We start from the raw sequence: 27,785 nt of genomic DNA, 5'->3' as shown, positions 1-27,785 counted from the left end.
AAGAGGAAGAAGAAGAAGAAGAAGAAGAAGAAAATAAAATAAAGGTCCTCTTAAATGGAGGCTCTGTGCAGTCTGAGTGGTCTGGATCCTCTATGGGTGAGTTATGTATTCAAATTTAAAATAACTTAAAATGATTGAATAATGTAAAGTCAATAACAGATGTTGAAATCATTTCACTTTGTTTACCTGTGTTTATTGTCTACCTGTTGATGTCAGGACTGGAATGTCACCTGGTACACCTCCAGACCTCACCTGACACAGTGTTTCCAGCACACTGTTCTGGTGTGGCTGCCCTGTGTTTACCTGTGGACCTGTTCTCCTCTTTACCTGCTCTACCTGCAGCTCCGCCCACATCCAGGAGTTATCCCACTCTCCAAGCTCTGCTGCAGCAAGACGGTAGGATATGGGCTAAAGCTGTCGTAAAGCTGGTAAAGCTGGTCTTAAACTAGTCTTAAGCTGGTCTAAAGCTTGTCTTAAACTGGTCTAAAGCTGGATTTAAGTTTGTCTTCAACATGTCTAAAGCTGGTCTTAAGCTGGTTTTCAACTGGTTTAAAGCTGGTTTTAAGTTTGTCTTAAAGGGGCTATATGTAACTTTTTACATAAATCGTTTTTTATCGCCCATTAATAAGCTGACGGTTAACTGATGTGAAAAAGTAGATGTTCATCACTGTCTGTCTGTGTTGCCCCGTATAAAAAGTTTCCGCGGGTCGTATTTTCCGCCAAAGCTCCAGGAAGTGACATTTAATGCACGTTTTCAACGTCCTCCTCACTCAGCTCCGCTTACAGAGATCAACAGTACAAACTTACCTCCTCTGTAAACATTATGCCGGTAAATATCCAGTGTTTCACGGCTGATGATGATGCTCGTTTGTGTACGTACGAGCACGTATGACTAGCATGCGAGGGAGAGCGAGCAACAGGTTACTGGTGCAATTCGCCTAACGGCCATGCAGTATCGCTACAAACACAGTATTTTTTAAAGTTACATATAGCCCCTTTAAACTGGTCTTTATTTTGTTAATTGTACCCTGTTGTTTCCTGTCTTCCTGTGTATTTTTCTGTTGATAATCTTGAGTTTAGTTTTGAGTGTTTCCTGTTTTATGTTGTAATTTTTCCCCCTGTGTATCATACCTATCATGTTTCTTCCTGCCTCTGTCCCTGCATCTCAGTTCTCTCAACTGCTGTCTCCTCACTCCTCGCTCCTTGTCCGAACCAGGAGTAGTTTTAGACCCGCCATGATAAGGATCGTCCCAAAGCTCTTGTAATTGAAAGGAGGAGAGAGGATCGAGGAGAGAGGAGGGAGATCTGAGGAGCGATGACCGAGGATACATGAGAGATGACTTTATGGAAGTCTTTTTACTGACAGGCACGGCCCCTTATCGAATATCAGTCATTGATTGGACGCTGCAGCGGATCAGACTTCAATGAAACTTATCAACATGAGCGGAGTTTAATAACAGAGAAAAGAAAGACATTAAAACGACGCTAAACGGACCGTCGGACATTTAAACAGACATTTTTTCTCTATAATTTAGAACCTAATTACTAATTGTCAGTGTTCCTGAGACATCATGAACTATCTGTGTGTATAAAATACAGAGTTCATTATCGGATTATCAGTCAAAACAAATAAAAATAATAAATAAACAATTCAATATTCAATCTTTTTGTCAGTAGAAATTGTCCTTTTGGTTTGAAGCAGACTGCAGGTTGTTCTTCATGTACAGGTGTTTGTTATCAAGTAACAGTCGGACCAGTCTACCTCGCGTACTGTTTCCCACAATGCAAAGTGCCAGGTCAGAGATCAAAATGCCAGAGAGCAGCTGTTTGAACTCGTCGGTGGTGGTGACTGAATATCTTGCCACATTATGGGCATGAACCAATAACAAATATGACATGTTCATATATTTACAAGTCTTCCTCTGTCTGCCACATCGGATTTTCCTGCTTTGTAGACTGTACAGTGCATGTGCCACAGCTGGACAAGCAGCTGCAATTACAGGGTCCTTAGCTTGCTCTTCATATTATTAACAGCTGAGTAAAAGTTAAACCTGAATGTCTGAAAAGTATACTAAAACTTTAATAGCATGCCAATCATATTTCAACCCTGGGCATTGTGTATAAATGACACAATATATGAGAGATTGTAGACTTGTTTTATTTTAATTATGCTAATTACCTCCAGATGGACAGTCTAACCGTGCCAAGCATACTGCAAAATAACCGACGACTGGCAGTCATACTACATACTACTGTTGAACTAAGTATGCAGTATAAAGTATATACTGCATACTGATTTAGATAGTAGTATGCAGTACGCAGTTTCGAAAACAGCCTTTGTTTCCTCCCTTCTGTGATTTTTCTATCTAGCCATGGTCCTGTATCATCTGCTTTTCTCTTTGTGGCTTCCTGAGCTGTATTTATTTCCCTTTTTGTAGATTTATGGATTTTGGTTTCTTGCAAAGAGTGAGGGTTATTCTTTGGGACTTTTCTGCACGTGGGTCCATCTCTTTTTTTTGCTATCATGACAGTATGAAGAGAGCAAAGATAGACCCAGAGCCTCTTAAAAGACTGGATTTAATTTCAAAGATTAGTTATACACAGAGCATTTGTAGAATGGCTTCCAATGAGGTGAGGAGCACTGCCAACAACAAGCAGTCTACTTGGACTTGTCTTGCTTGGCAATTTTTCCTGGGACCCGTGGAAGACAGAGGAAAATAATTAACCACCATGGTTCCCGTTGCCACTTTCTACCGCCACAGTCCAGCTGCCCAGAGTCTTTGCAGCCCCAGCAGCTAGTGTGCTAGCCTTCAAGCTCCTCAGAGCTTCTGCCTTCTGGCTGCCAAGAGCCTCAGCTTCCCAGGTACCCAGTGACTCTGCCACTGTGCCCCAGACCCTTTGCCATCTTGTGCCCCAGAGCCTCAGATGCCCAGAGCCCCAGTTCCCAGCACAAAGTCAGTGAGCGCATCAGCCCTGACAAACCTACTAGCTACCCATCTGGCCTATGATCCCCCTGACACCACAGTAAAAGGCCGGGTAGCCTATTACAACACTGCTCTGTCCCTCACCCTCTACTCAGTCGCCCCCCTCAAAACCCGGACTGTCTCCTTCACCTCTCCAGCCCCCTGGTTCAGCGCCGAATTCCATGCCATGAAGGCCTCTGGTCGTCAACTAGAACGACTCTAAAAAATTATCTGGCCTCACTGTCAACCTGGAGGCCTACAGAGACCACACTGCCGACTCAGGCTACATCAGCATCTTCCTCCTCCTAAAACTCTCTGCAGCTTTTGACACAGTCTCCCACACCATCCTACTCAACTGCCTATCTGAACACCTTGGCATCTCTGGTACAGCTCTCTCTAACAGGCAACAGTTTGTCTTCATCAGCAACTCCAGTTCCTCCTCAGCCCCACTTAACCAAGGCATGCTGCAAGGCTCTCTTCTTTTTACCATTTACATGCTCCCCTTTAGTCTGATAATCCGCCAACATGGGCTAAATTGTAATTCCTACGCCGATGACAAGCATCTCTACCTCAACACCCTTCCATCCACAAAGCCCCTAGTGACTAGTCAACTGCCTGCAGGACATTAAAACCTGGATTTCTTCTAACCTCCTCAAACTCAACAGCAGCAAGACTGAGCTCATGGTTGTGGCCCCCAAGCCACTTCTCAGGAAGGTTGAAGATCTCCAACTCTCTGTGGATGACCGCTCCATCTGCCCTTCACTCGAGGTCCACAACTTCCACCACCACCCATCACCAAATCTGCCTTTTTCCACCTCAAAAATATCTCAAAACTCCAGCCCTCACTCTCCATGCTCTAGCCCCACCGTACCTTTAGGGCGGCAGTAGCTCAGTCTGTAGGGACCTGGGTTGGGAACCGGAGGGTCGCCAGCTCAAGTCCCGGTGCGGACAAAAATATGGAAGTTGGTCTGGTAGCTGGAGAGGTGCCAGATTGCTTCCTGAGCACTGCCGATGTGCCGGATCTGTGCAGGATCAATAAAGTAAATCTTACTCTTAATCTTAATCTTAACCTCACCGACTCCCTACACCCCATCCCAACAGCTGCAATCCTCAGCCACAGGCCTGCTCTCTACGACCCACACCAAACTGCCGAAATCCGCACTGCTGCGGCTCTTGACATTTTCAAAAATCTTCTCAAACACCATCTGTTCACCAAAGCATTCGGCCTCCGTTAACACCCCCCTCCCCCCAACCCAGTTCTTTTTTCTTTCTTCTTCTTTCCTTCATTTGTTTGTTTTTGTGTTATTTCTTTGTTTGTTTGTTTTATTTCTTTTTTATTGTCTCCTATAACTGCCCCCCTTTCTTTAAGACTGTAAAGCATCCTTGGGTTTCTTGTAAGGCACTTTATAAGTCTAAGATATTATTGTTATTATTATTGATGTTTTTGTATTAAACGTGATTTATTTGGTTAAAACCTGGTCTAAATGTGGTTTCTGTGGACTCCTTGCAGCTACTGGGGCTCAGTCTGGCATCCTTTGGTCTTTTAGAGATCTTTTACATCCTAGTTAGGAAGAACGAGGAGATTCAGAAGCACCTCTTGGTCATGATTGGTCCACTGATCCGGAGCCTCACTCTGGTAGGTTACTGCTTCACGTTACTTTGGCAACTGTTAAATCCACCATGCACGGAGAGGACGGTCGTGGTGAGGAAGTTCGCCTGGAAACAGTATCTGCTCTTCCTCGTAGGTTCTTGCTGTTGTGATCATCCAGGTGGAGCGGATGAAGGGCAACCGATCCTCTGTCGTCCTTTTCCTCTTCTGGACTCTTCTGGTTCTTTGTTCCCTGGTTCCTCTGAAGGTCGATATCGAGCAGATTATTGATCAGGTAATATTGATCTGTTGTTCACCCTAACCCCTGACTTTGGCAGACCTTTAGTTGGACTCACCTTAACCCTGGACGGAGGTTTGGAGGTTCTGTTTGGTTTTTATAAACATGAATGAGGATGAGATGTGGTCTGAGGTCTCCAGGTGGACTCCATTGTTCTGTACTACAAACAGAGTTCATCATACCAAGGTCATCTTTGGTTATCTTTGGTAGTCTTACGATTACATTTCCTGTGAGTTTTCTGTCTGAACTGTTAATCTGTCATGATCTGTCGTCATGTGTGGGCTCTCTCACATTTCACAGATCGTTTTTAAATCTATAACGTGTTCCCCGCTGTAGTCTCTCTCTCATGCGATTGGTTCTGTCTTCGTTTGTTCCTCTACATCCATTCTCACCTTCTGCTTTCTGAAGAGACAGCGTCCACGTGTTGGAAACATCTCAGTTCATTTCTCTCAGTTTTCTCTTTCAGTTGCAGAATTTCACATTCAGTGAAAAGTTTCTCTTGAGGGTGTCAGGTCTAAATCTAGAGCAGATGAATTTAAAGGTAGTGTGTGTGTGACAGAGCAGATCGTATGTCACTGATAATGAAGTCAAAGAAGAGTCCGTTCTTTCGGTATCTGAGGAAGAATCTTAATTAAAACCATTTAATAAGAAGCCACTCAATTCTGAAATGAAAACTTAGATCTGCACTTTCTTCAGTTTTTTGGTTTATTACACTGAGGTGTAAAACTGGATTCTGATTGGTTAATTACAGCATTCAAAGGTATGTCATTTGTCTACAGCAGAGAGTTCCTTTCTATGGACACATCACAGATTCTGAAGGACTAACTGTCGTTATATCAAGAAGAAAAACGATTAGGACAGCACTCCAAACAGACAATTACCTCTAACACACACAAGTGGGACTAATTTAAACTTAGTCTACTAGTCCATAATAGGTACTAGTCCATCCCAGCAGAGGGAGTCTCCACCACACAATATGTTGTTTATTTGTTAACATGTTCATGTAATTTATATTACATGGGTATGACAAAATGCGAATCAAAGACGCGGATATGTGAACACAAATCTTCTAGACGTAATGATGATGATAAATCATTAGTGGCCAGACGTTTGAATGGTTATAATCTCACTCTGAGCGACTTCCATTATTATTATTATCCATTATTATTGAAGTTGTAAATATGCCACGCAGAGGTGGGGACAGAGACAGAATCCTATGGAAGTGGCGTCATTTACATTACCCGAACTGGCTGCATCCGTCCGCGTGTTTTATTTTATTTTTGTTTATCTTTAGATTAAATAACTAAATTCTACAATTCTACAATTCTACAATTCACTTAGCAGATGCTTTTATCTAAAGCGATGTACATCAGAGAGTAAGTACAACACAAGCAAGGATCTAGAAAAAAGGGAACACTGTCTGTAAGAGCAAACGATCAGCTTTGAGTCTGATTGGACACACAGGTGCTGACAGGCATTGCACAGAGGCAAAGCACAACATTGACGGCAGTTCTTGAGAGCTCTAATCAGTATAGAAACCATCTTATAAGTCATCGTTATCAAACAAAAACCATCGTCACAACTATCATCATCATCAATGATATGGAGACCATCATCATTAAGTTAGTAGGTGTTCATAAAGAGCTGGGTCTTTAGCTTTTTCTTAAAGGTGCAGAGGGACTCTGCAGATCGAATGGAGTTTGGAAGTTCATTCCACCACCGGGGGGCGACAGAGGAGAAGAGTCTAGTCAGAGACTTAGGACCCTGTTGTGAAGGTTGGATCAGACGCCTTTCATTGGCAGAGCGTAGTGGGCGGGAGGGAGTGTAGACCTGGATGAGAGAGTTAAAGTAAGAAGGAGCCAGTTTTTGTCGCTGTTTTGTAAGCGAACAGCAGAGTTTTAAATTTGATGCGAGCAGTAACTGTATGCAAATAACTTACAGTACATAAAGGAAAGTAAAAATGAAAGGTTTTATAATAATGCAGACATTTGTTATATTTTCTGTTGTTAACTAAAAGTAGTGATTTCAGTCGGGACTTTAACTCTAGATTAAAAACTAATTTAATTAATCCATCCTCGTTTGTTTTGATTTGGAGGTGCTCGTGAAGTGACAATTTACGTTTAACTTTGCACAGCATTGTGGGAGTTAAAATACAACCAAACCATACTGAACAAAACCAGGAAGTTAGTATCCATGCTGAAATGTTCAGAATACTGAAACCACCTACTGAAAAGTACACACTGCATACTGAACTGGGACTATTCGGAAAGGGCCAGAAACTTTTATCTAGTGAGTCGGGTCGACCCCGTTGCTCGGTATGACACATTTTTTCAGAAGCTGTGATTGGTTAATCTAAAATAAATTGATGGGTTGAAAAAGTCAATAATAGAATCTAGTCAGATATTTTGTTATTATAACTCTGAAATGATCATCTGTGTGATGATTTGTAAGACGTACTTTAAAAGTATAACGTCTACAAGATGTTTGAAATCACATGACCACTGCTTCACACGCTGATCGTTACCTCAGCAGGTAAAGAGTTAATCAGTGATGTGACACACCTGTGGAGGTAAACACATGAAGAGAAACTCAACATGTTTCACTTTGTACTGAATGAAGTCAGAGATGGATCGAAATGTCTGCATGAATCATTTAATTTGTTCGATTATGAGTCAATAATATTCTTCATGTCGTGTTTGGAGAACATTTCTCTGTTTCCTCCTCAGCTTGAGAAACTCTTCATCCAGTTAAAAGTCCTCCTCACTCCTCCTCACTCCTCCTGATGAGCTCTCTGAAGGACTGAGACACTTTGAGAATAACTTTCATCTTTACAAAGATCGAGTCTGAACATTGAGGGGAAACTCTGAGAAAATGTCCTGACTCTAAGAATGTTCTTAGAATCAGTCACTAGGAGTGACTCTTCGTGAATACGACCACTGATAATAAAGCGAACCCTATTTACTGTTAAGGAACTAGAACCATCAAAAGGCTGACCTCTGACCTCTGTGGTTTCAGGGATTTTCCTCTGATGCCGTTCGTTTCGTTGCGTTCTTCATCCGATTTTCTCTCCAGCTCATTGAGCTCGTCCTGAGCTGCTTCTCTGACCGCCGACAGCTGTCAAAAAAACACACCTACACCCAGGTAACACACACCTACGCCCAGGTACACACCTTCACCCAGGTAACACACACCTACGCCCAGGTAACACACACCTACACCCAGGTAACACACACCTACGCCCAGATACACACCTTTACCCAGGTAACACACACCTACGCCCAGGTACACATCTTCACCCAGGTACACACACCTACGCCCAGGTACACACCTACACCCAGGTACACACCTTCACCCAGGTACACACCTTCACCCAGATAATACACACCTTTGCCCAGGTAACACACACCTACGCCCAGGTACACACCTTCACCCAGGTATACACCTTCACCCAGGTACACACACCTACGCCCAGGTACACATCTTCACCCAGGTACACACACCTACGCCCAGTACACACCTACGCCCAGGTAACACACACCTACACCCAGGTAACACACACCTACGCCCAGATACACACCTTCACCCAGGTAACACACACCTACGCCCAGGTAACACACACCTACACCCAGGTAACACACACCTACGCCCAGATACACACCTTCACCCAGGTAACACACACCTACGCCCAGTACACACCTACGCCCAGGTAACACACACCTACACCCAGGTAACACACACCTACGCCCAGATACACACCTTCACCCAGGTAACACACACCTACGCCCAGGTACACATCTTCACCCAGGTACACACACCTACGCCCAGGTACACACCTTCACCCAGATAATACACACCTTTGCCCAGGTAACACACACCTACGCCCAGGTACACACCTTCACCCAGGTACACACCTTCACCCAGGTACACACACCTACGCCCAGGTACACATCTTCACCCAGGTACACACACCTACGCCCAGTACACATCTTCACCCAGGTAACACACACCTACGCCCAGGTACACACCTTTACCCAGGTAACACACCTACGCCCAGGTAACACACACCTACGCCCAGGTACACACACCTACGCCCAGATACACACCTTCACCCAGGTAACACACACCTACGCCCATGTACACACCTTCACCCAGGTAACACACACTTAAAGCCAGGTAACACACACCTACGCCCAGGTACACACCTACGCCCAGGTACACATCTTCACCCAGGTACACACCTTCACCCAGGTAACACACACCTACGCCCAGGTACACACCTTCACCCAGGTAACACACACCTACGACCATGTACACACCTTCACCCAGGTAACACACACCTATGCCCAGGTACACACCTTCACCCAGGTAACACACACCTACGCCCAGGTACACACCTTCACCCAGGTACACACACTTAAAGCCAGGTAACACACACCTACGCCCATGTACACACCTTCACCCAGGTACACACACTTAAAGCCAGGTAACACACACCTACGCCCAGGTACACACCTACGCCCATGTAACACACACTTAAAGCCAGGTAACACACACCTACGCCCAGGTACACACCTACGCCCAGGTATACATCTTCACCCAGGTACACACCTTCACCCAGGTAACACACACCTACACCCAGGTACACACCTTCACCCAGGTAACACACACCTACGCCCATGTACACACCTTCACCCAGGTACACACACTTAAAGCCAGGTAACACACACCTACGCCCAGGTACACACCTACGCCCATGTAATACACACCTACGCCCAGGTACACACCTTCACCCAGGTACACACACTTATAGCCAGGTAACACATCAACTTGTGTCTTTAAAAGATTTCTTTCTTTTCTCGCCATAGAATCAGTGTCCAGAAGAAGACGCCTCTTTTCTCTCCAGGTTTTTCTTCTTCTGGTTCAGCAGGTATGAAGGTCAAAGTTGAATAATGAAGGTCAGAGATGAAACACTGAAGGCTACCCTAAACCTTTTATTCATTAATGAATGAATGTATTACACAAATAGGGACAGTGCAAATATGTACATTGACATGTAAATATGGCAGATTGTAGTTTAATTTCCTTTGGCAGGACTACAGATCACCTCCATATTTATTCTATAATCTGTTAATGTATTATTGTATTATTATTCTATTTTATAAATGTTATTTTATTATTATTATTTTATATCCATGGGTTGTGGTAAATGATCAGATGAGGAACATTCAGCTGTTTCTACACCTGCTAATAGTAATAATGATAATAATAAAAACATTTGTCATTGTGTTTTTTTCACGCTCAGTTTGGTGCTTCGGGGTTACCAGCGCCCCCTACAGTCTGAAGACTTGTGGTCTCTACGGGACGAGGACTCATCACTGAGGATCATGATGGACCTGGAGAAGTTCTGGACTCCCAACTGCAAACTGCTGCAGTATGAAAGTTTTTATGACTGAAATATTGAAAAGAGATGTTAAATGTAATTACACAGTGAGGAGGTCGACAGGTGTCGTACAACAGGCTGGCACAAAGTCAAAGCAGGTGAGCAGCTCTAAAGTGAGATGATTGAAGTTTCTGAACAGAAGGAAACAGAAACATCTTTGAAGGAGTCCAAATATTACAGAGAGCAAAGGTGAATGTCTCTGGTGAGAATCAAGCTCGTGTTATTAATGGACAGTGTAGCATCCAAAATGATGCACGCAGAAAGTTAATAATAAGGATCAACATGAAACATTAACATTGAAGAATATGAATCACGATCAAAATGCTGCACACCACCCTGAGATCAGGATGATCTGAAGGACGAACAGAGGTACAATCAGGGTTAGGGGATATGTTTCAGACTCAAGTTGACCAGGCAGAAACCTGGATTAGAACCAGACTCATGTTGAACAGAAAGAAACCTGTATCAGAACCAGGCTCATGTAGAACAGACAGAAACCTGGATCAGAACCAGACTCATGATGAACAGACAGAAACCTGGATCAGAACCAGACTCATGTTGAACAGACAGAAACCTGGATCAGAACCAGACTGATGATGAACAGACAGAAACCTGGATCAGAACCAGACTCATGTTGAACAGAAAGAAACCTGGATCAGAACCAGACTGATGATGAACAGACAGAAACCTGGATCAGAACCAGACTCATGTTGAACAGAAAGAAACCTGGATCAGAACCAGACTCATGATGAACAGACAGAAACCTGGATCAGAACCAGATTCATGTTGAACAGACAGAAACCTGGAACAGAACTACAAAAGGGCATGCTGGGACATTGAGTCTTTCGTCCTTCCACATAAACCGCTCCATGTTTGACTACATGAAGACCAGTTGATGTTTGACCACATAGTTTCACAAGCAGAAGAAGAAACAACTAATATCACTTCAATCTGTGTTTGTTTGACAAAGTTTGGGGAGTGTGAAGGTGTAGCTAATGGTGACATTAAACAGCTGCGAAATAAAGGTCAATCCAGGGGGTACAGCCCCCCCCAAAGGTCATACATTCTATTTGTTTTTGTTCTACAGGGACGAGCCAGCTACGCCAGGACCATACCCGTCCGGCTCCCAGTCCTGGTTTGAACATTCTGCCACTCTGACAGAGAAAACTCACCTGCTGACGAAGAACCAGAAGGGGCAGGGCTATGGCCTTGTTCTCCTGCGTGCTGTGGGACGGAGCTTCGGGCTTTACTTCATGTGTGGGACTCTGTGTCTCCTTTTGCATGATGCCTTCATGTTCACAGTGCCCCAGGTGCTCAGGTAAGTCAAAAGGGTCACCAAGGTCATACAGAGGTCACACCAAGGTCACAGAGCTAACACAGAGGTCATATAGAGTTCATACAGAGGTTTCACAGATCAAAGAGGTCAAGCAGAGGTCTCATAGAGGTCACACAGAGGTCATATAAAGGTCGCACAGAGGTTACACAGATCAAAGAGGTCAAGCAGACGTCTCATAGAGTTCACACAGAGGTCATACAATTGTCGCACAGAGGTCACATAGAGGTCACAGAGGACACACAGAGGTCACACCGAGATAACAGATCAAAGAGGTTGCAGAGATCACACAGAGGTCGCAGAGGTCATATAGAGTTCACACAGGGGTTAGGGGTTTATAGTTGTGTGTCGTTGTTTACAATTGACTGTTGTTGTTTTTCACAGCTGACTTTTGTTGTTCACAGCTGGCTGTTGTTGTTGTTTACAGCTGACTGTTGTTGTTCACAGCTGACTGTTGTTGTTGTTGTTCACAGCTGACTGTTGTTGTTGTTGTTGTTCACAGCTGACTTGTTCACAGCTGACTGTTGTTGTTGTTCACAGCTGATGGTTGTTGTTGTTGTTCACAGCTGACTGTTGTTGTTGTTCACAGCTGACTGTTGTTGTTGTTCACAGCTGACTGTTGTTGTTGTTGTTCACAGCTGACTGTTGTTGTTATGTACAGCTGACTGTTATTGTTGTTCACAGCTGATGGTTGTTTTTGTTGTTCACAGCTGACTGTTGTTGTTGTTCACAGCTGATGGTTGTTGTTGTTCTAAGCTGACTGTTGTTGTTGTTGTTCACAGCTGACTGTTGTTGTTGTTCACAGATGATGGTTGTTGTTGTTGTTGTTGTTGTTCACAGCTGACTTGTTCACAGCTGACTGTTGTTGTTGTTCACAGCTGATGGTTGTTGTTGTTGTTCACAGCTGACTGTTGTTGTTGTTCACAGCTGACTGTTGTTGTTGTTGTTGTTGTTGTTCACAGCTGACTGTTGTTGTTGTTCACAGCTGATGGTTGTTTTTGTTGTTCACAGCTGACTGTTGTTGTTGTTCACAGCTGATGGTTGTTTTTGTTGTTCACAGCTGACTGTTGTTGTTGTTCACAGCTGATGGTTGTTATTGTTCTAAGCTGACTGTTGTTGTTGTTCACAGCTGACTGTTGTTGTTGTTCACAGATGATGGTTGTTGTTGTTGTTCACAGCTGACTGTTGTTGTTGTTCACAGCTGATGGTTGTTGTTCACAGCTGACTGTTGTTGTTGTTGTTCACAGCTAATGGTTGTTGTTGTTGTTGTTCACAGCTGATGGTTGTTTTTGTTGTTCACAGCTGACTGTTGTTCACAGCTGATGGTTGTTGTTGTTGTTCACAGCTGATGGTTGTTGTTGTTGTTCACAGCTGACTGTTGTTGTTGTTCACAGCTGATGGTTGTTGTTGTTCACAGCTGACTTGTTCACAGCTGACTGTTGTTGTTGTTCACAGCTGATGGTTGTTGTTGTAGTTCACAGCTGACTTGTTCACAGCTGATGGTTGTTGTTGTTGTTCACAGCTGATGGTTGTTGTTGTTGTTCACAGCTGACTTGTTCACAGCTGACTGTTGTTGTTGTTCACAGCTGATGGTTGTTGTTGTTCACAGCTGACTGTTGTTGTTGTTGTTCTAAGCTGACTGTTGTTGTTGTTCACAGCTGACTGTTGTTGTTGTTGTTCACAGCTGACTGTTGTTGTTGTTGTTGTTCTAAGCTGACTGTTGTTGTTTACAGCTGACTGTTGTTGTTGTTCACAGCTGGCTGTTGTTATTCACAGCTGACTGTTGTTGTTGTTCACAGCTGACTGTTGTTGTTGTTGTTGTTGTTGTTGTTCTAAGCTGACTGTTGTTGTTTACAGCTGACTGTTGTTGTTGTTCACAGCTGACTGTTGTTGTTGTTGTTCTAAGCTGACTGTTGTTGTTTACAGCTGACTGTTGTTGTTGTGTACAGCTGACTGTTGTTGTTCACAGCTGACTGTTGTTGTTGTTGTTCACAGCTGACTTGTTCACAGCTGACTTGTTCACAGCTGACTGTTGTTGTTGTTCACAGCTGATGGTTGTTGTTGTTGTTCACAGCTGACTGTTGTTGTTGTTCACAGCTGACTGTTGTTGTTGTTCACAGCTGACTGTTGTTGTTGTTGTTCACAGCTGACTGTTGTTGTTATGTACAGCTGACTGTTATTGTTGTTCACAGCTGATGGTTGTTTTTGTTGTTCACAGCTGACTGTTGTTGTTGTTCACAGCTGATGGTTGTTGTTGTTCTAAGCTGACTGTTGTTGTTGTTGTTCACAGCTGACTGTTGTTGTTGTTCACAGATGATGGTTGTTGTTGTTGTTGTTGTTGTTCACAGCTGACTTGTTCACAGCTGACTGTTGTTGTTGTTCACAGCTGATGGTTGTTGTTGTTGTTCACAGCTGACTGTTGTTGTTGTTCACAGCTGACTGTTGTTGTTGTTGTTCACAGCTGACTGTTGTTGTTGTTGTTCACAGCTGACTGTTGTTGTTGTTCACAGCTGATGGTTGTTTTTGTTGTTCACAGCTGACTGTTGTTGTTGTTCACAGCTGATGGTTGTTGTTGTTGTTCACAGCTGACTTGTTCACAGCTGACTGTTGTTGTTGTTCACAGTTGATGGTTGTTGTTGTTCTAAGCTGACTGTTGTTGTTGTTCACAGCTGACTGTTGTTGTTGTTCACAGATGATGGTTGTTGTTGTTGTTGTTCACAGCTGACTGTTGTTGTTGTTCACAGCTGATGGTTGTTGTTCACAGCTGACTGTTGTTGTTGTTGTTCACAGCTAATGGTTGTTGTTGTTGTTGTTGTTCACAGCTGATGGTTGTTTTTGTTGTTCACAGCTGACTGTTGTTGTTGTTGTTCACAGCTGATGGTTGTTGTTGTTGTTCACAGCTGATGGTTGTTGTTGTTGTTCACAGCTGACTGTTGTTGTTGTTCACAGCTGATGGTTGTTGTTGTTGTTCACAGCTGACTTGTTCACAGCTGACTGTTGTTGTTGTTCACAGCTGATGGTTGTTGTTGTAGTTCACAGCTGACTTGTTCACAGCTGATGGTTGTTGTTGTTGTTCACAGCTGATGGTTGTTGTTGTTGTTCACAGCTGACTTGTTCACAGCTGACTGTTGTTGTTGTTCACAGCTGATGGTTGTTGTTGTTCACAGCTGACTGTTGTTGTTGTTGTTGTTCTAAGCTGACTTGTTCACAGCTGACTGTTGTTGTTGTTCACAGCTGACTGTTGTTGTTGTTCACAGCTGACTGTTGTTGTTGTTGTTGTTCTAAGCTGACTGTTGTTGTTTACAGCTGACTGTTGTTGTTGTTCACAGCTGGCTGTTGTTATTCACAGCTGACTGTTGTTGTTGTTCACAGCTGACTGTTGTTGTTGTTGTTGTTGTTGTTCTAAGCTGACTGTTGTTGTTTACAGCTGACTGTTGTTGTTGTGTACAGCTGACTGTTGTTGTTGTTGTTGTTGTTGTTGTTGTTGTTGAGTACAGCTGACTGTTGTTGTCCTCAGCTTGCTGCTGGGATTCATGCGGGACAGAGACGCTGAGATGTGGAAAGGCTTCCTGTTTGCCTCGCTGCTCTTCCTGCTGTCCTGCCTTCAGTCGCTGCTGCACCATCAGTACATGTTTTACTGTTTCACTGTGGGGATGAGACTGAAGACGGCCATCATGGGCCTCGTCTACAGGAAGGTAAGAACACAGTGTGTGTTTGTGTTTGTTTACTCATAGTCTACGTATGTGTGTGTAGATGAAAGAGTCTTCTAATAATTCATCGTCCATCACAATAATGATGGATAATTCAAATTAAGACATTCCATGCAACAGGAAAACAAAGATTCTATTTCTTTCTGAAAATTCTTCTCTCTTGTTGAACCCTGAATTACCCAGAATGCAACTTCACTTGCTGATGGTTGAGCATGAGTGGAGGGAAGGAGGCGATTTTTCAAGTTTTAGCTTTGAATGGTTAAGTGAGGATGTTTCATCTGTAAAACACTATCACATCAAAAATCAACACTGATCCTTACTGACTAACATATTGTTAATAAAGTTTTCTGTATTTGAATCCTCAGTGTCTGGTGATCAGTAGTGCAGCGCGGCGTGGCTGCACCGTGGGAGAAATCATAAATCTGGTTTCAGCGGACACTCAGAAGCTCATGGATTTTGTGGTTTATTTCAATAGCATCTGGATCGCCCCCATAGAGATCTCACTGTGCTTCTACTTCCTGTGGCAGGTTAAACAAATTTCAATATATACGCCTTTTTTGCCTTTTGGCTTAATTGATTAGATGACTGACTGACTGACTGACTGACTGACTGAATGATTGATTGATTGGTTGACCGATTGAAAGGTTAATTGGTTAATTGACTGACTGATTGATTGACAGCTCCTGGGTCCTTCAGCTCTGGCCGGTATCACTGCTGTTGTTCTGATCTTCCCTTTGAACGGCTTCATCGCTAAAATTAGAAGCAAGCTTCAGGTGAAACATTTATTCATTTTTATATTAGAGCTTCTTCCTGAGTTCACATTGAATCCAAATGTTTTCTGCTAATCAGTAAGTGTTCAATCAATTAAATTGAATAAAAATGAATTTACGGATCATTGTCTGTTTGTCAGGAGGTTCAGATGACATTTTTGGATGGTCGAATCAAACTGATGAATGAGATCCTGAGTGGTGTAAAGATCCTGAAGTTTTATGCCTGGGAGGAAGCATTCCTACAACGAGTTTTCACCCTGAGAGACGGAGAACTCCAGGCCCTAAAGAAATCTCAGATCCTTTACTCTGTCTCTCTGGCCTCCTTCAACTCGTCGTCCTTCCTGGTGGGTCTGGATTTACTCCTGGTCTGTTGAACTCAAACTAACTCCTGATTTCACGTTTCTGTAGTTTAAGGATATTTATTGTAGTAGAACATAGAAATGTTCAAATGTTGTCAAATGCTCAAAGGCTAATGCAAGTGAACGTCAAACTGGATCAATACTCATTGGCTGACAGACAGAAAAGATCTCCTGTGAAAAAAACATCTGGGGGCGCTGGTGGCGCAGTGGTTAGTCCATGTATGGAGGCTGTAGTCCTCAAAGCGGGCGGCCCAGGTTCAAATCCAGCCTGTGGCTCCTTTACCGCATGTCATTCCCCACTCTCTCTCTCCCTGATTTCCAGCTCTATCCACTGTCCTATCTCTACATTAAAGGCACAAAAGCCAAAAAAATAAATCTAAAAAAAATAAAATAAAAAGACATCTGGGCAAAATAGAGGGCTTATAGGTTGAAATTTATTATTATTTCAAAATTTAGAAATGCATGTATTCTTTATTAAGAATTGCTTTGTCTTATCTATTTTTATCTATTTTTTAATTGTTTGCATTGGGCAATATCAAGATTTGGTCTCTCCTTTCAAAGAGCTATGTGGCTGAGCTGAGCTATGTACAAGCTGGCAGAGAAGAGACAAGCAGGTTTTAGAGAATCTAGCATAAGCTTTTGACTACATTATAAAATGCTGATTCAGCATTCCAAAAACAGACTCATACTTTGAACACCATTCAATTGGAAACAATGCCATGGCAACAGGACAAGAGACAAGACTTCATCTGTAATGTCTTTATCAAATGCAAAACATTAAAAAAGCAAAGTATGAAGACTTAAAGGGATACTTCACCCGTTGAAAAATGGATCTGTATTGACATTGGGTCATATACTGTATGTAGTAGAAATGTGAAATACATTTTGAAGTTGGTGCCTTCCTGACCAAGAAAAGGCAGAAAGTGTCTTTTTGGTTCATGTGGATGAAAGACACCAACTCCCAGAATGCACGTAATCCCAGATGACGCAAAATGACGATTTTTGCGTCATCAGAAGCTCCTTTTCAGAAAAGAAATACAGATCTTTCCCATCTCGGGTGACAATGAGGACGGGATGCATGACCATTCAAAAATACTACCAGGTTTCTAATGATACAAAGCTTAATGTAAATGGGTGAAGTATCCCTTGAAGGAATAAAGCTGTTTATACTAGAGGTAGAGGAATCAGAAGGGGCTAATGAGAGAGTCTTTAATAAGAATACCTGATGGGAATCCTTGAACAAAACCAAAAATATGTAAATTAACAACACATCCAAAAGGGTGCCCTGACCAAACTTTGGAAAGACCTTGAATATTTGATTTTCTGACTTCTTGTTTGCAGGACAATGGCTTCCTGCACTCATGCATACATTAAATATATATACTAAATATAAATGAAATATTAAAAAAACCTGAGAGAATACACTGTGCTTTGGTAGATGGGTTAAGGCATTTACCACTGGATGTTTTGGTGAGAAATAAGATTTGGAAGTGGACAGTTTTTACAGCGAGGATCGTAAAGAGAGGAAGATCAGGTTTGGAAAAGACCCACAGATACACAGACGTGACGTTGTACATTTGAGCTAATAAATGAAGGTGAACTACAGACCAGTCTAACCTTTGAATGTTTTAATCTCTTGTAGCGCGCAAAATGTTTGAGACACTTTATGACTACAGCAGTGCTAGACCTTATATAATCTTTGTTATAAAGGCCTATATAGATGTTATTTGATTTCCCCCCCTCTCTCTCTCCATCTCAATCCTTCATGTTAACAGATGGGACACGGGTTAATCAATAGAATCAAAAAACATGTGAAGCCGACATCTCTTCTGTTACTAAAAACTAGTTTCTTTCTAAATATTGAGACGGAGCCATCACTACATTGATGTGTGTTTGCTTAATGTTTTGTTTTGCTTAATGTTTGTTAATATTGAAAAAAAAAACAAGTTTCCTTCAAAAGTCATGGTGATGATCATCGAACTTAAAGTTTAAATTAAAACCTGTAAGAAATACAAACATTTTGTTTCATTGTTTTTAAATCTGATTAATATTTATAACTGTGACTCTATTTTGTTCCTAACAGATCGCCTTGTCAGTATTTGGACTTTACGTGTTGATGGATGAAGGAAACGTCCTGGATGCTCAGAAAATCTTTGTGTCTGTCGCAATCATCAACATTTTGAAAACTCCTCTGAGTCAGCTTCCCTTTGCCATGAGCACGGCCATGCAGGCAAGTCAACCAGCCACCTTTGAACCTTAAACAGCAACAGTTGTTTTCCAAAGCATCATTGATCAACCTAAATGTGAGAGTTGAAGAACAGTGAAAGTGCTCTGCTGTCTCTTCATTTCTATTGGTTTAAAAAGTCGGTAACACTTTTTAATAAAGCCTTTTTAATAAAGGCTCATAGTTAATTAACTTTAGTTAATAGTTATTTCACTGTTAACAAACAATGAAATGATAGTTCATAATGTTTTATACTCTTTATAAAGTGTAAACCTTTAAGAGATGGTTTATAAAACATGACTGAGATACATGGAGCAGAGATTTGGAACACTTTGTTCATGGTTAATAAATATTTTGTAAAGCGTCTGTCAACATTAGATGGATGGCTTTTTTACAGTTGGAACTGAATATTAATAAGGTATTATAATTTTCAGTTCCAACTCTATAATAGTCATCCAAATAATGTTAACATATGCTTTTCAAAACCAATGATTGACATCTGCTCCATGTATTTCTGTCATGTTTAAAGATGTTTTAGGAACCATCTCTTAAAGGTTTACAGATAATTAACAAACACTTTATAAAGAGTATAAAAGGTTTGAATGTGTGCAACAATAAACTGTTAACATAAAATGTAGCTTTACAGATAATTAGCAAACATTATGAACTATCATTTCGTTGTTTGTTGACAGTAAAATAACCCTAAAGTTTATTAACTATCGATTTACCCTTTATTGATGATGGTTACTAAAAAGTGTTACCAAAAAGTCACATGATCACATTTGTATTGTTCAGGCCATCATCTCACTCAGACGTCTGGGAAACTTCCTCTGTCAGGATGAACTTAAGCTTGATAACGTGGAGAGACTTCCTCAAAGCACAGGTGTGTGTCACACACACACGAACACACACACCAGTCCAGTATTTGTATTGTTAGCGTAGCAATGTATTGTTAGCGTAGTGTATCATATGGCCTGGTCACAATCAAATTCTTTCTTGGTTGGAAAACTATTTTTAAAGTTTTAAGTTTCCAGGTTTTGATGGTGAATTTTTATATTTTTGGGATTCTGAAAATATGATCACTTACTTTTACTCCTGCTATAATTAAGTTTCTTTGATTAATGTGCCAGCTAAATTGAGCAATGTGAACCATGTGTTAAAAGAAGAGTTGTGTAGAACTATGCAGAGTGCTAGTGGAGATTCAATGTTCTGCCTTCAGGTGGATATGGTGTGAGGGTCGAGGGAGGGACCTTCTCCTGGACCAATGATGGGCCGCCATGTCTGCAGAGGATCAATGTGAACATTAAGACAGGCTCCCTGGTCGCTGTGGTAGGCAATGTTGGCTCAGGGAAGTCATCCTTGCTGTCGGCCATGTTGGGGGAGATGGAAAAGAGCAGTGGCTTTGTGTCCATCAAGGTAACAACACAAAGCATGCATTATAAATATTCTTATCTTTATTTAATTGTAAACGGTTTTTAATAAGAAATTATTTCTTCAAGTTTAAAAGTGTTGGATGATATTTTCAAAGGGGTGGAGCCAGGTAGAAGAACTATCAAATGAATGGACGCCATATTGGAGTGTGTTTGTCAGTTATTGTGATATATTCAAAGCTTTGTGTAGACACAACTATGACCTTTAAAATTACATTTCATCATCCACGTAATAATTTAGAGCGAAGCATTTTGAGTGAACTTTAAAAATATATATTTTATATTATTTATTTCACTTTAAAAATAGCAAACCTTACTTTTAGCTATATTAAGCTATGCTAGCTGTGATAAGAAAGCTGCAAAAACACAACTCTGGTTCAGTTAAAGTTGTCAGACAGCAGTTTTGCTTTCTTTCATCAGTAATTTAAATATCAGTCATCCTGCAATTCCAAACAGACAAAACTAAACATCCAAACACAAAACTCCTCAATTAACCACCTTGACCCTTCAATTAGAATATATATTTATAAAATCAAGAATTTACTCAGAGTCCTCCATTAGTGCTTATGAGGTGTTTTTTTTATTTAACCATCTGTGATTGTTAATAAAGGTGATTTTGAATGTTGCAGGGTTCAGTGGCGTACGTCCCCCAGCAGGCCTGGATACAAAACGCCTCCCTGAAGGACAACATCCTGTTTGGTGGAGACAGGAAGGAGAGTTGGTACCATCGAGTTCTAGAGGCCTGTGCTCTGCTGCCGGACCTCGACATCCTGCCTGCAGGAGACAGTACTGAGATCGGGGAGAAGGTATCAACAGTGACCCCCCCCCACCAAGAGTCTGTGTGGTCTTTGTAATGGAGAGCGAGTCAGAATTAGGGGCTGGGGGGTTTGGGTAAGCACTGTAAAAAAGTGGTTTGGTTATTGATGAGGTATTTTCTGACTGCAGGGTCTAAACCTTTCTGGAGGGCAGAGGCAGAGGGTTAGTCTGGCGCGGGCTGTCTACAGGAAGTCAGATGTTTACCTACTGGATGACCCTCTATCAGCCGTTGATGCTCATGTGGGACAACACATCTTTGATCGAGTTATTGGACCAAGAGGAATCCTAAAAGAAAAGGTGAGCCCTTCTGCTTCTTTGTAGACCTGTACCTGACAGACACCAGGGTCTGATCAAACTGTACCACAACTACTGCACTTCATCATTGTCTCCAGTGCGTTACCATGGACGGTGTCAGTACTTTGGTAATGAACAGTTTTACCTGTTCTCACCAGAGGCTCACCAAAACATATCATGTCTATTCCGGCTGGTCAACACACCTTGAATTACCTCTATGGGTGGCTGTGTCTCAGTGATAGAGTCAGCCGTCACTCAACCAGAAGGTTTTGAGATTGATCCCCAGCCCCTACAGCTACATGTCGACGTGACTTGGGCAAAATACTCAACCCCAATTGTTCCCACTGCCTCATCAGCGGTGTTTTACTTCAACAGGAACAAGAGACCTGAGAACAGGAAACTGTTTTACATACACTTTATTGTATGTGTATTGTAGTTTGTGTTGATATTGTTAAGTGTGTAGTTAGTTAGTTAGTAACATGTGCTGTTTTTTTTTGCAGACCCGGGTTTTGGTAACACACGGACTCAGCTACTTGTCTAAGGTGGACCTGGTCCTAGTGATGGACCAGGGTCAGATCTCTGAAATGGGCTCCTACAAGGAGCTGATGGACAGGAAGGGAGCCTTCGCCAAATTCATCCACACTTTCAGTGTAACCCAGCACAGAGAGAGCTCTGCCCCCAAAGACAAGAGTAACAAAGCACAGCTAAAATTGATCTATACTAACCCCGCAAACAAATACTTCTGTTACTGTTCATTTGGATCCAGATTAGATTCAGCATAGCCAGAAGTTATTATTCCTTGGGTTTGCAGTTTACATTGTAACAAAACATTTTACATATTGAAAATATACAAATGTATATTATTTTAACACTACAACATAATTCCAAAGAAATAAAGCAGGGGAATTAAATTACAGGAACTAAACTCATTTTGTGTTTATATATAACATTTTTTGTAAATGTCTTTGTAGTGTGTTTACATGTGTAATACTGTGCGTGTTTATATGTGTGTTAAAAGCTGTCTGTTTATTTATGTTGGCTTGTAGGTAGCAGGAAGTCGATGTCTCGACTCAGTATGACAGATTTTTCCACCGATCTTTCTCAGGAGCAACTAATCAGGTAAGAACACAAACTACACACCAAGCAGGTACAATACAGACATTTATATATATAAACCTATAGAGACATTTAATTAAAATACTGGCATGTGTAACTATGTGTGTATGTGTGTGTGTTGCAGCTGTGATATGGGCAGTGTTCAGATGATGGAAGCCGTCGATCTGGACGTTGAGGATGCTGGGAAACTGACCGAGGTGGATAAAGCTCACACAGGGAGGGTGAGTTGTGTTTTTATTCATACATTAAAATTAAAGGTTTTTTTTATGAGAAAGTTAACCCATAGACCTACAGAGACATGGCAAACTCCCCCAGGATTCAAACCAGGACCCTAAACCCCCCCTGCTGTGAGCTGACAGTGCTAACCCTCCTTCATCCTTTGTTCCCCCTTGTCACATTAATCTGATGATGAATTCAAAAATAAGAAATCACTGAAGAAGCGTATAAGAGTATTTTTAAAGGAATTAAAGAACATACTTTCATCATGAATTCAGAAAAGGAAAATAAATATATTTACATGTATATATATTTCTGTCACTCTTCTTTAGATTTCTTCTGCAGATTTGTTGTTTGTAGGGTGTATCACTTTAAATAGTTTTTTCTTCTGTGAACAGGTGAAGCTGCAGGTGTACAAAGAGTACTTCAGAACTGTTGGCCTCACCTTCATCATGACCATCGTCTTCCTCTGTGCCTTCCAACAGACAGCCTCATTGGCCTACAGCTATTGGCTGAGTCTGTGGGCTGATGAGCAGCCATTCAATGGCACGCAGAGTGACCATGTGCTGAAACTCAGCGTGTTTGCCGCTCTGGGCTTCACACAGGGTGGGTAAAAGGTGTTCATGTTGTATTAATGAGAGTCAGACTGAAGGACAGACAGGACAACACAACATAGAAAACATAATAGCCAGCCAGCAACACTCTTCTTAAATATTTTACCATGTTTGCAAAATAAAAATACAGCTCCACTCGGTAATGATGGCTCTGCTCTTAAGATGCTACTTGGGTCAGTAAAACATTTTATACACAACCAAAACAATGGAACCCAATGAACGCATCAGCCAGACTACATGAAATATAGCATGCTGCAGACCTCAGTGGTCATGACATTCTTTTGGAGGGTCATTTTACCTCAAATCAGTGTGGCGAAACCCAGCCAACCTGTAAGAATTTTGTAAGAACTTCTGATGTCCACCTCCATAAATATTGTTGCTCATAGCCTGAGTGATTTCAGTGAGTCCTGGTTGAAGTTGTGATTTCAGTATGATGTGACAGCTCAGAAAAGCTGCTTGTATTTCATCTTTAAAATGTTTAAACTATATAAACATGTTACTTGGGTAAACACAGCAATTGATTTGTCTGTGAGCTGTGTGATGGACTGGCCCATTTAAACCAGTTTGTGGAATCTGGATGACTTTGCTGGTTTCAGGGATGGCCATGTTTGGAACGACGCTCGCCATTGCTATGGGTGGTATTGTTGCATCACGTCACCTTCATGCTGATCTTCTGCACAGCGTCCTGCACTCGCCTATGTCTTTCTTTGAGGTGACACCCAGTGGAAACCTCCTGAATCGCTTCTCCAAAGAGATTGACGCTATCGACTGCATGATTCCAGACGGGCTGAAGATGATGTTAGGCTATCTGTTCAAGCTTCTGGAAGTCTGCATCATTCTGCTCCTAGCCACACCCTTTACGGGGCTGGTGCTCCTCCCTCTTAGTTTTGTCTACATCTTCATACAGGTAAAGGCTTCTGCTAAACGATACCATGCTGTCTTAAAGGTTCAGCCTAAACGTATGTTTCTTAAACTGCTTCATGATTTTGGTCTCCAGAGTTTCTATGTGGCTTCTTCGTGTCAGCTGCGACGGTTGGAGGCAGTGAGTCGCTCACCGATCTACAGCCACTTTAATGAAACGGTGCAGGGTGCTGGCGTCATCCGAGCTTTTGGGGAACAGCAGCGCTTTGTCCTGCAGGCTTCCCACTATGTTGACAACAACCAGGAAGCGTATTTTCCTCGCTTTGTTGCTACCAGGTTTACCTAATCTACTCAAAACACACACATAATAGAAGTATTTTAATGTACTATATTAGATATAGAAATGACAACATAGAAATATGTTGTGAAAGCAGAACAGAAAAACAGCAGGAAAGAAATGTTTACACTTAAGCTGTACTTTGTTTGAAGGCCGATGTATTTCATACAGGTCATGTATACAGTTATGCAAATATTTTAGTATTTAATGTCTGTAGTTCATTAATTTGATCTCTTTCCGTCAGATGGCTGGCGGTGAATCTGGAGTTTTTAGGGAATCTGTTGGTTTTGGCTGCAGCCGTGCTGTGTGTTCGAGGTCGGGATGAACTCAGCCCAGGCATCGTTGGATTGGCAGTGTCACACTCTCTCCAGGTTAAAAATTTGTTTTACTATTTTCAAACCTTTCTACTCCAATGGTTTAAAACATGGAAATGATTCATTCAAATGATCAATTAGACATTTTTTTCCATTACAACCAACAAAGAATGTTTCTTCAACAAAAGAAAACATTTCCAATAAAGCAAATGCATTGACACAGTATTTAGAACACTAATTAAAACCCCAGTTCAGAGATATTGACAGAAACTTGATGTGTCAGATCCCCTAACCCTATAGCAGCATAACTAGGAGCTGCTCTCTACCTGCTCCAGCCCTAAATATAAGATTTTTCAAAAAGGACATTTTGAAGCCCATTCTTGAAAGTACAGAGTGTGTCTGCCTCCTGGACCCTGACAGGAAGATGATTCTAAAGGAGAAGGGCCTGAATATCTGAAGGCTCTACCTCCCATAGTACATTTAGAGACCGTAGGTACCTGGGTAACCCAACCCTAACCCTAGAGAATTACAGTAATCCAAACTGGAGGTAACAAATGCATGAATTACTTTATCTGCATCATTTTGCGTCAGGATATGCCTGATTTTAGATATACGTATTACTAAGGTAAAAATAGACTGTCCTTGAAATGTGTTTTATGTGAGAGTTAAAGGACATATCCTGATCAAATAGGACTCCTAGATTCCTAACAGTGGTGCTAGATGGCAGTCTGATACGATCCAGTTATATCAAACTTAGAGCAAATGATCCTTCACTGGACCCTCAGAAGCTGGATGTGTCTGGTTTTGCTTGAAGATGAAATCAGAGATTTTTCTGCCTTTTTTGCTCCAATCAATTAGTTGCAGATAGGATGTTTTCCCCTTGAGTCATATCAGGAAATGTTCAGATAAATCATGGTGTTTGTTTTTTTATGTGGTTTTTCAGGTGACAGGAATTCTGAGCTGGATTGTTCGATCCTGGACTGATGTGGAGAACAACATTGTGTCTGTGGAAAGAGTGAAAGAGTATGATGAGACACCCAAAGAGGTCTGCTGCTGTACAACATCTAATTTAAATCTAGCTCCTGGTTCAACAATTATGAAACTTCTTTATTGAATGTTAAGAATGTAGAAATGTGTCTTTTGTTTCCCCAGTGTTTTGAGTTTTTACTTTTGTTAAACAGGCAACATTGTTCATGAGTTTTGATGATAAATCTGCCGATCTGATGTGTGTGGGACATTTATTGTATCCCACCAGGCAGCATGGACCCTCGAGGGCATTTTGCTGCCGACTGCCTGGCCGACCTCAGGAAACATCCAGTTTGAAGACTATGGACTACAGTACCGTAAAGGTTTGGACTGGGCTTTAAACGACATCTCCATCAACATACAGGACAGAGAAAAGGTAAGAAATTATCTGAGTCATCAGAAATATTCAGAACAAAGCCATAAAAACTGTATTAAAAAACACAAATATGTAACACTAATGTAGTCAGTTAGGCAACAACTGCAGTTAATGATTTTTACATGATGTGTACTATAAAAATTGTGACCTGAATATTTATTGATTAAAAATCAAATATGCAGGTCGGAATTGTTGGGAGGACAGGAGCTGGGAAGTCGTCTCTGGCTTTGGGAATCTTCCGGATTCTGGAGGCAGCAAAAGGACGAATCTTCATTGACGGGATCAACATCGCTCATATCGGCCTTCATGATCTTCGCTCCAGAATTACCATTATTCCCCAGGTCAATACTGCAGTCAGCTCCTCAAGTACTTTGTGTAGTTAGTGCATCAGGCAGTGAGCACTTCAGCTAAAAGTATTTTATACTTTGTATCAAGTACTTTTAGTAAACACTTGTGGTCACTGAAGCTGTGTAACTGTTGAATTATAGAATTTAATTAACCTTGTGTGCAACTGGGTAATAACACAAATGTTTCTTTGTGGTCACGTTAAATGTTTTACAGACCAAATTCTGTTCTCTTGCAGGATCCTGTTCTGTTTTCAGGTTCTCTCAGGATGAACCTGGACCCCTTTGATTCGTATTCAGATGATGATCTGTGGAAAGCTTTGGAACTGGCTCATCTCAGTAGCTTTGTGTCTGCACTTCCACAAAAACTAAACCATCAGTGCTGCGAGGGAGGAGAGAACCTCAGGTAGATCCACACAACACACCTAGACTAGAGTTACCATATCCCCCTTCACATTTTTTTATTGACGGACTGATTCTGAGATTTATTTATTATTTTTAAGTTTACCCTGAAAAAAAATATTTCTGACTTGAATTTCATTTATTTTAAATTCTATTAATTGTTTATTGAAATTATGTATTTAACTTGTTTTCTTTCTGCAGTCTTGGTCAGCGGCAGCTTCTGTGCCTGGCCAGAGCTCTCCTGAGGAAGACAAGGATCCTGGTTTTGGATGAAGCCACCGCAGCTGTGGACCTAAAGACAGACCAACTGATCCAGTCGACCATTCGCACTCAGTTTAAGGACTGTACAGTCCTTACCATTGCTCATCGCCTCAACACCATCATGGATTACAGCCGGTACCATCTGAAAAGCATTTGTTCCTTTCCACCAGGAGAACAGTTGTCATTTGTTTTTCCATGTTTAACTTCTAGGTGAAAATAACTGTTTACATCAACAGTTACTGCAAGTGTGTCGTCTTTCTTTCCTCAGGGTCATCGTGATGGACAGAGGCTCCATTGCAGAGATGGACTCTCCCTCTCAGCTGCTCCACATGCACAGTCACTTCTATCAGATGTGTGTAGAGGCTGGTGTAGCCTGATGCTCATCTCCAATCAAACCAAAGACATTATCCAGATTTATAATGACTAACTTTCAGTTAGTTGTTCAAGTTCCTTAACATCAGAAAATCTGTTTGAGCTTGTTTAATGTTTTGCTAGTTTTCAAGACTTTCAGATTTTTTTTTTTTACCTAGCTGCCTTATTCAAAAGATTAAAAACAATTCAAAATGAACAAAGCAATAACTTGTCTAAACTATACAGCTCCACCTGAGAAATGTCTTTGTTTATAAGGGTCATTTTAAGGTCTGTTTTATGTCATGAAAAAAAATTCTGTTTAATAAAAGAACTGTAAGATTC

The 27,785-nt window shown here is 41.6% G+C and overlaps 1 protein-coding gene across 2 annotated transcripts; it reads left to right on the top strand.

Moving 5' to 3' along the window:
* On the top strand, positions 1-27,785 carry LOC132992361 (multidrug resistance-associated protein 1-like). Of its 2 annotated transcripts, XM_061061607.1 has the most exons (30): positions 1-96; positions 217-396; positions 4,474-4,599; positions 4,709-4,846; positions 7,865-7,990; positions 9,715-9,776; positions 10,152-10,280; positions 11,377-11,607; positions 15,140-15,317; positions 15,698-15,859; positions 16,013-16,105; positions 16,243-16,446; positions 18,545-18,691; positions 19,481-19,568; positions 19,905-20,101; positions 20,745-20,921; positions 21,061-21,228; positions 21,726-21,915; positions 22,272-22,344; positions 22,466-22,562; positions 22,956-23,163; positions 23,768-24,078; positions 24,169-24,368; positions 24,614-24,740; positions 25,627-25,728; positions 25,939-26,085; positions 26,268-26,426; positions 26,669-26,835; positions 27,033-27,227; positions 27,361-27,785. In XM_061061607.1, the coding sequence occupies exons 1-30, from the start codon at positions 55-57 to the stop codon at positions 27,467-27,469; spliced, it is 4,533 nt and encodes a 1,510-aa protein (XP_060917590.1). In that variant the 5' UTR covers positions 1-54; the 3' UTR covers positions 27,470-27,785. The 2 variants fall into 2 exon arrangements, with proteins under 2 accessions (XP_060917590.1, XP_060917591.1); XM_061061608.1 differs by lacking the exons at positions 26,669-26,835; positions 27,033-27,227; positions 27,361-27,785 and having other exon boundaries at positions 25,943-26,085; positions 26,268-26,402.

The sequence above is a fragment of the Labrus mixtus genome, chromosome 17 (assembly GCF_963584025.1).
Source record: "Labrus mixtus chromosome 17, fLabMix1.1, whole genome shotgun sequence".
Taxonomy (NCBI): domain Eukaryota; kingdom Metazoa; phylum Chordata; class Actinopteri; order Labriformes; family Labridae; genus Labrus; species Labrus mixtus.
The sequence above is the reverse complement of the archived record's forward strand: the minus strand, read 5'-3'. Positions and strand labels throughout refer to the sequence as shown.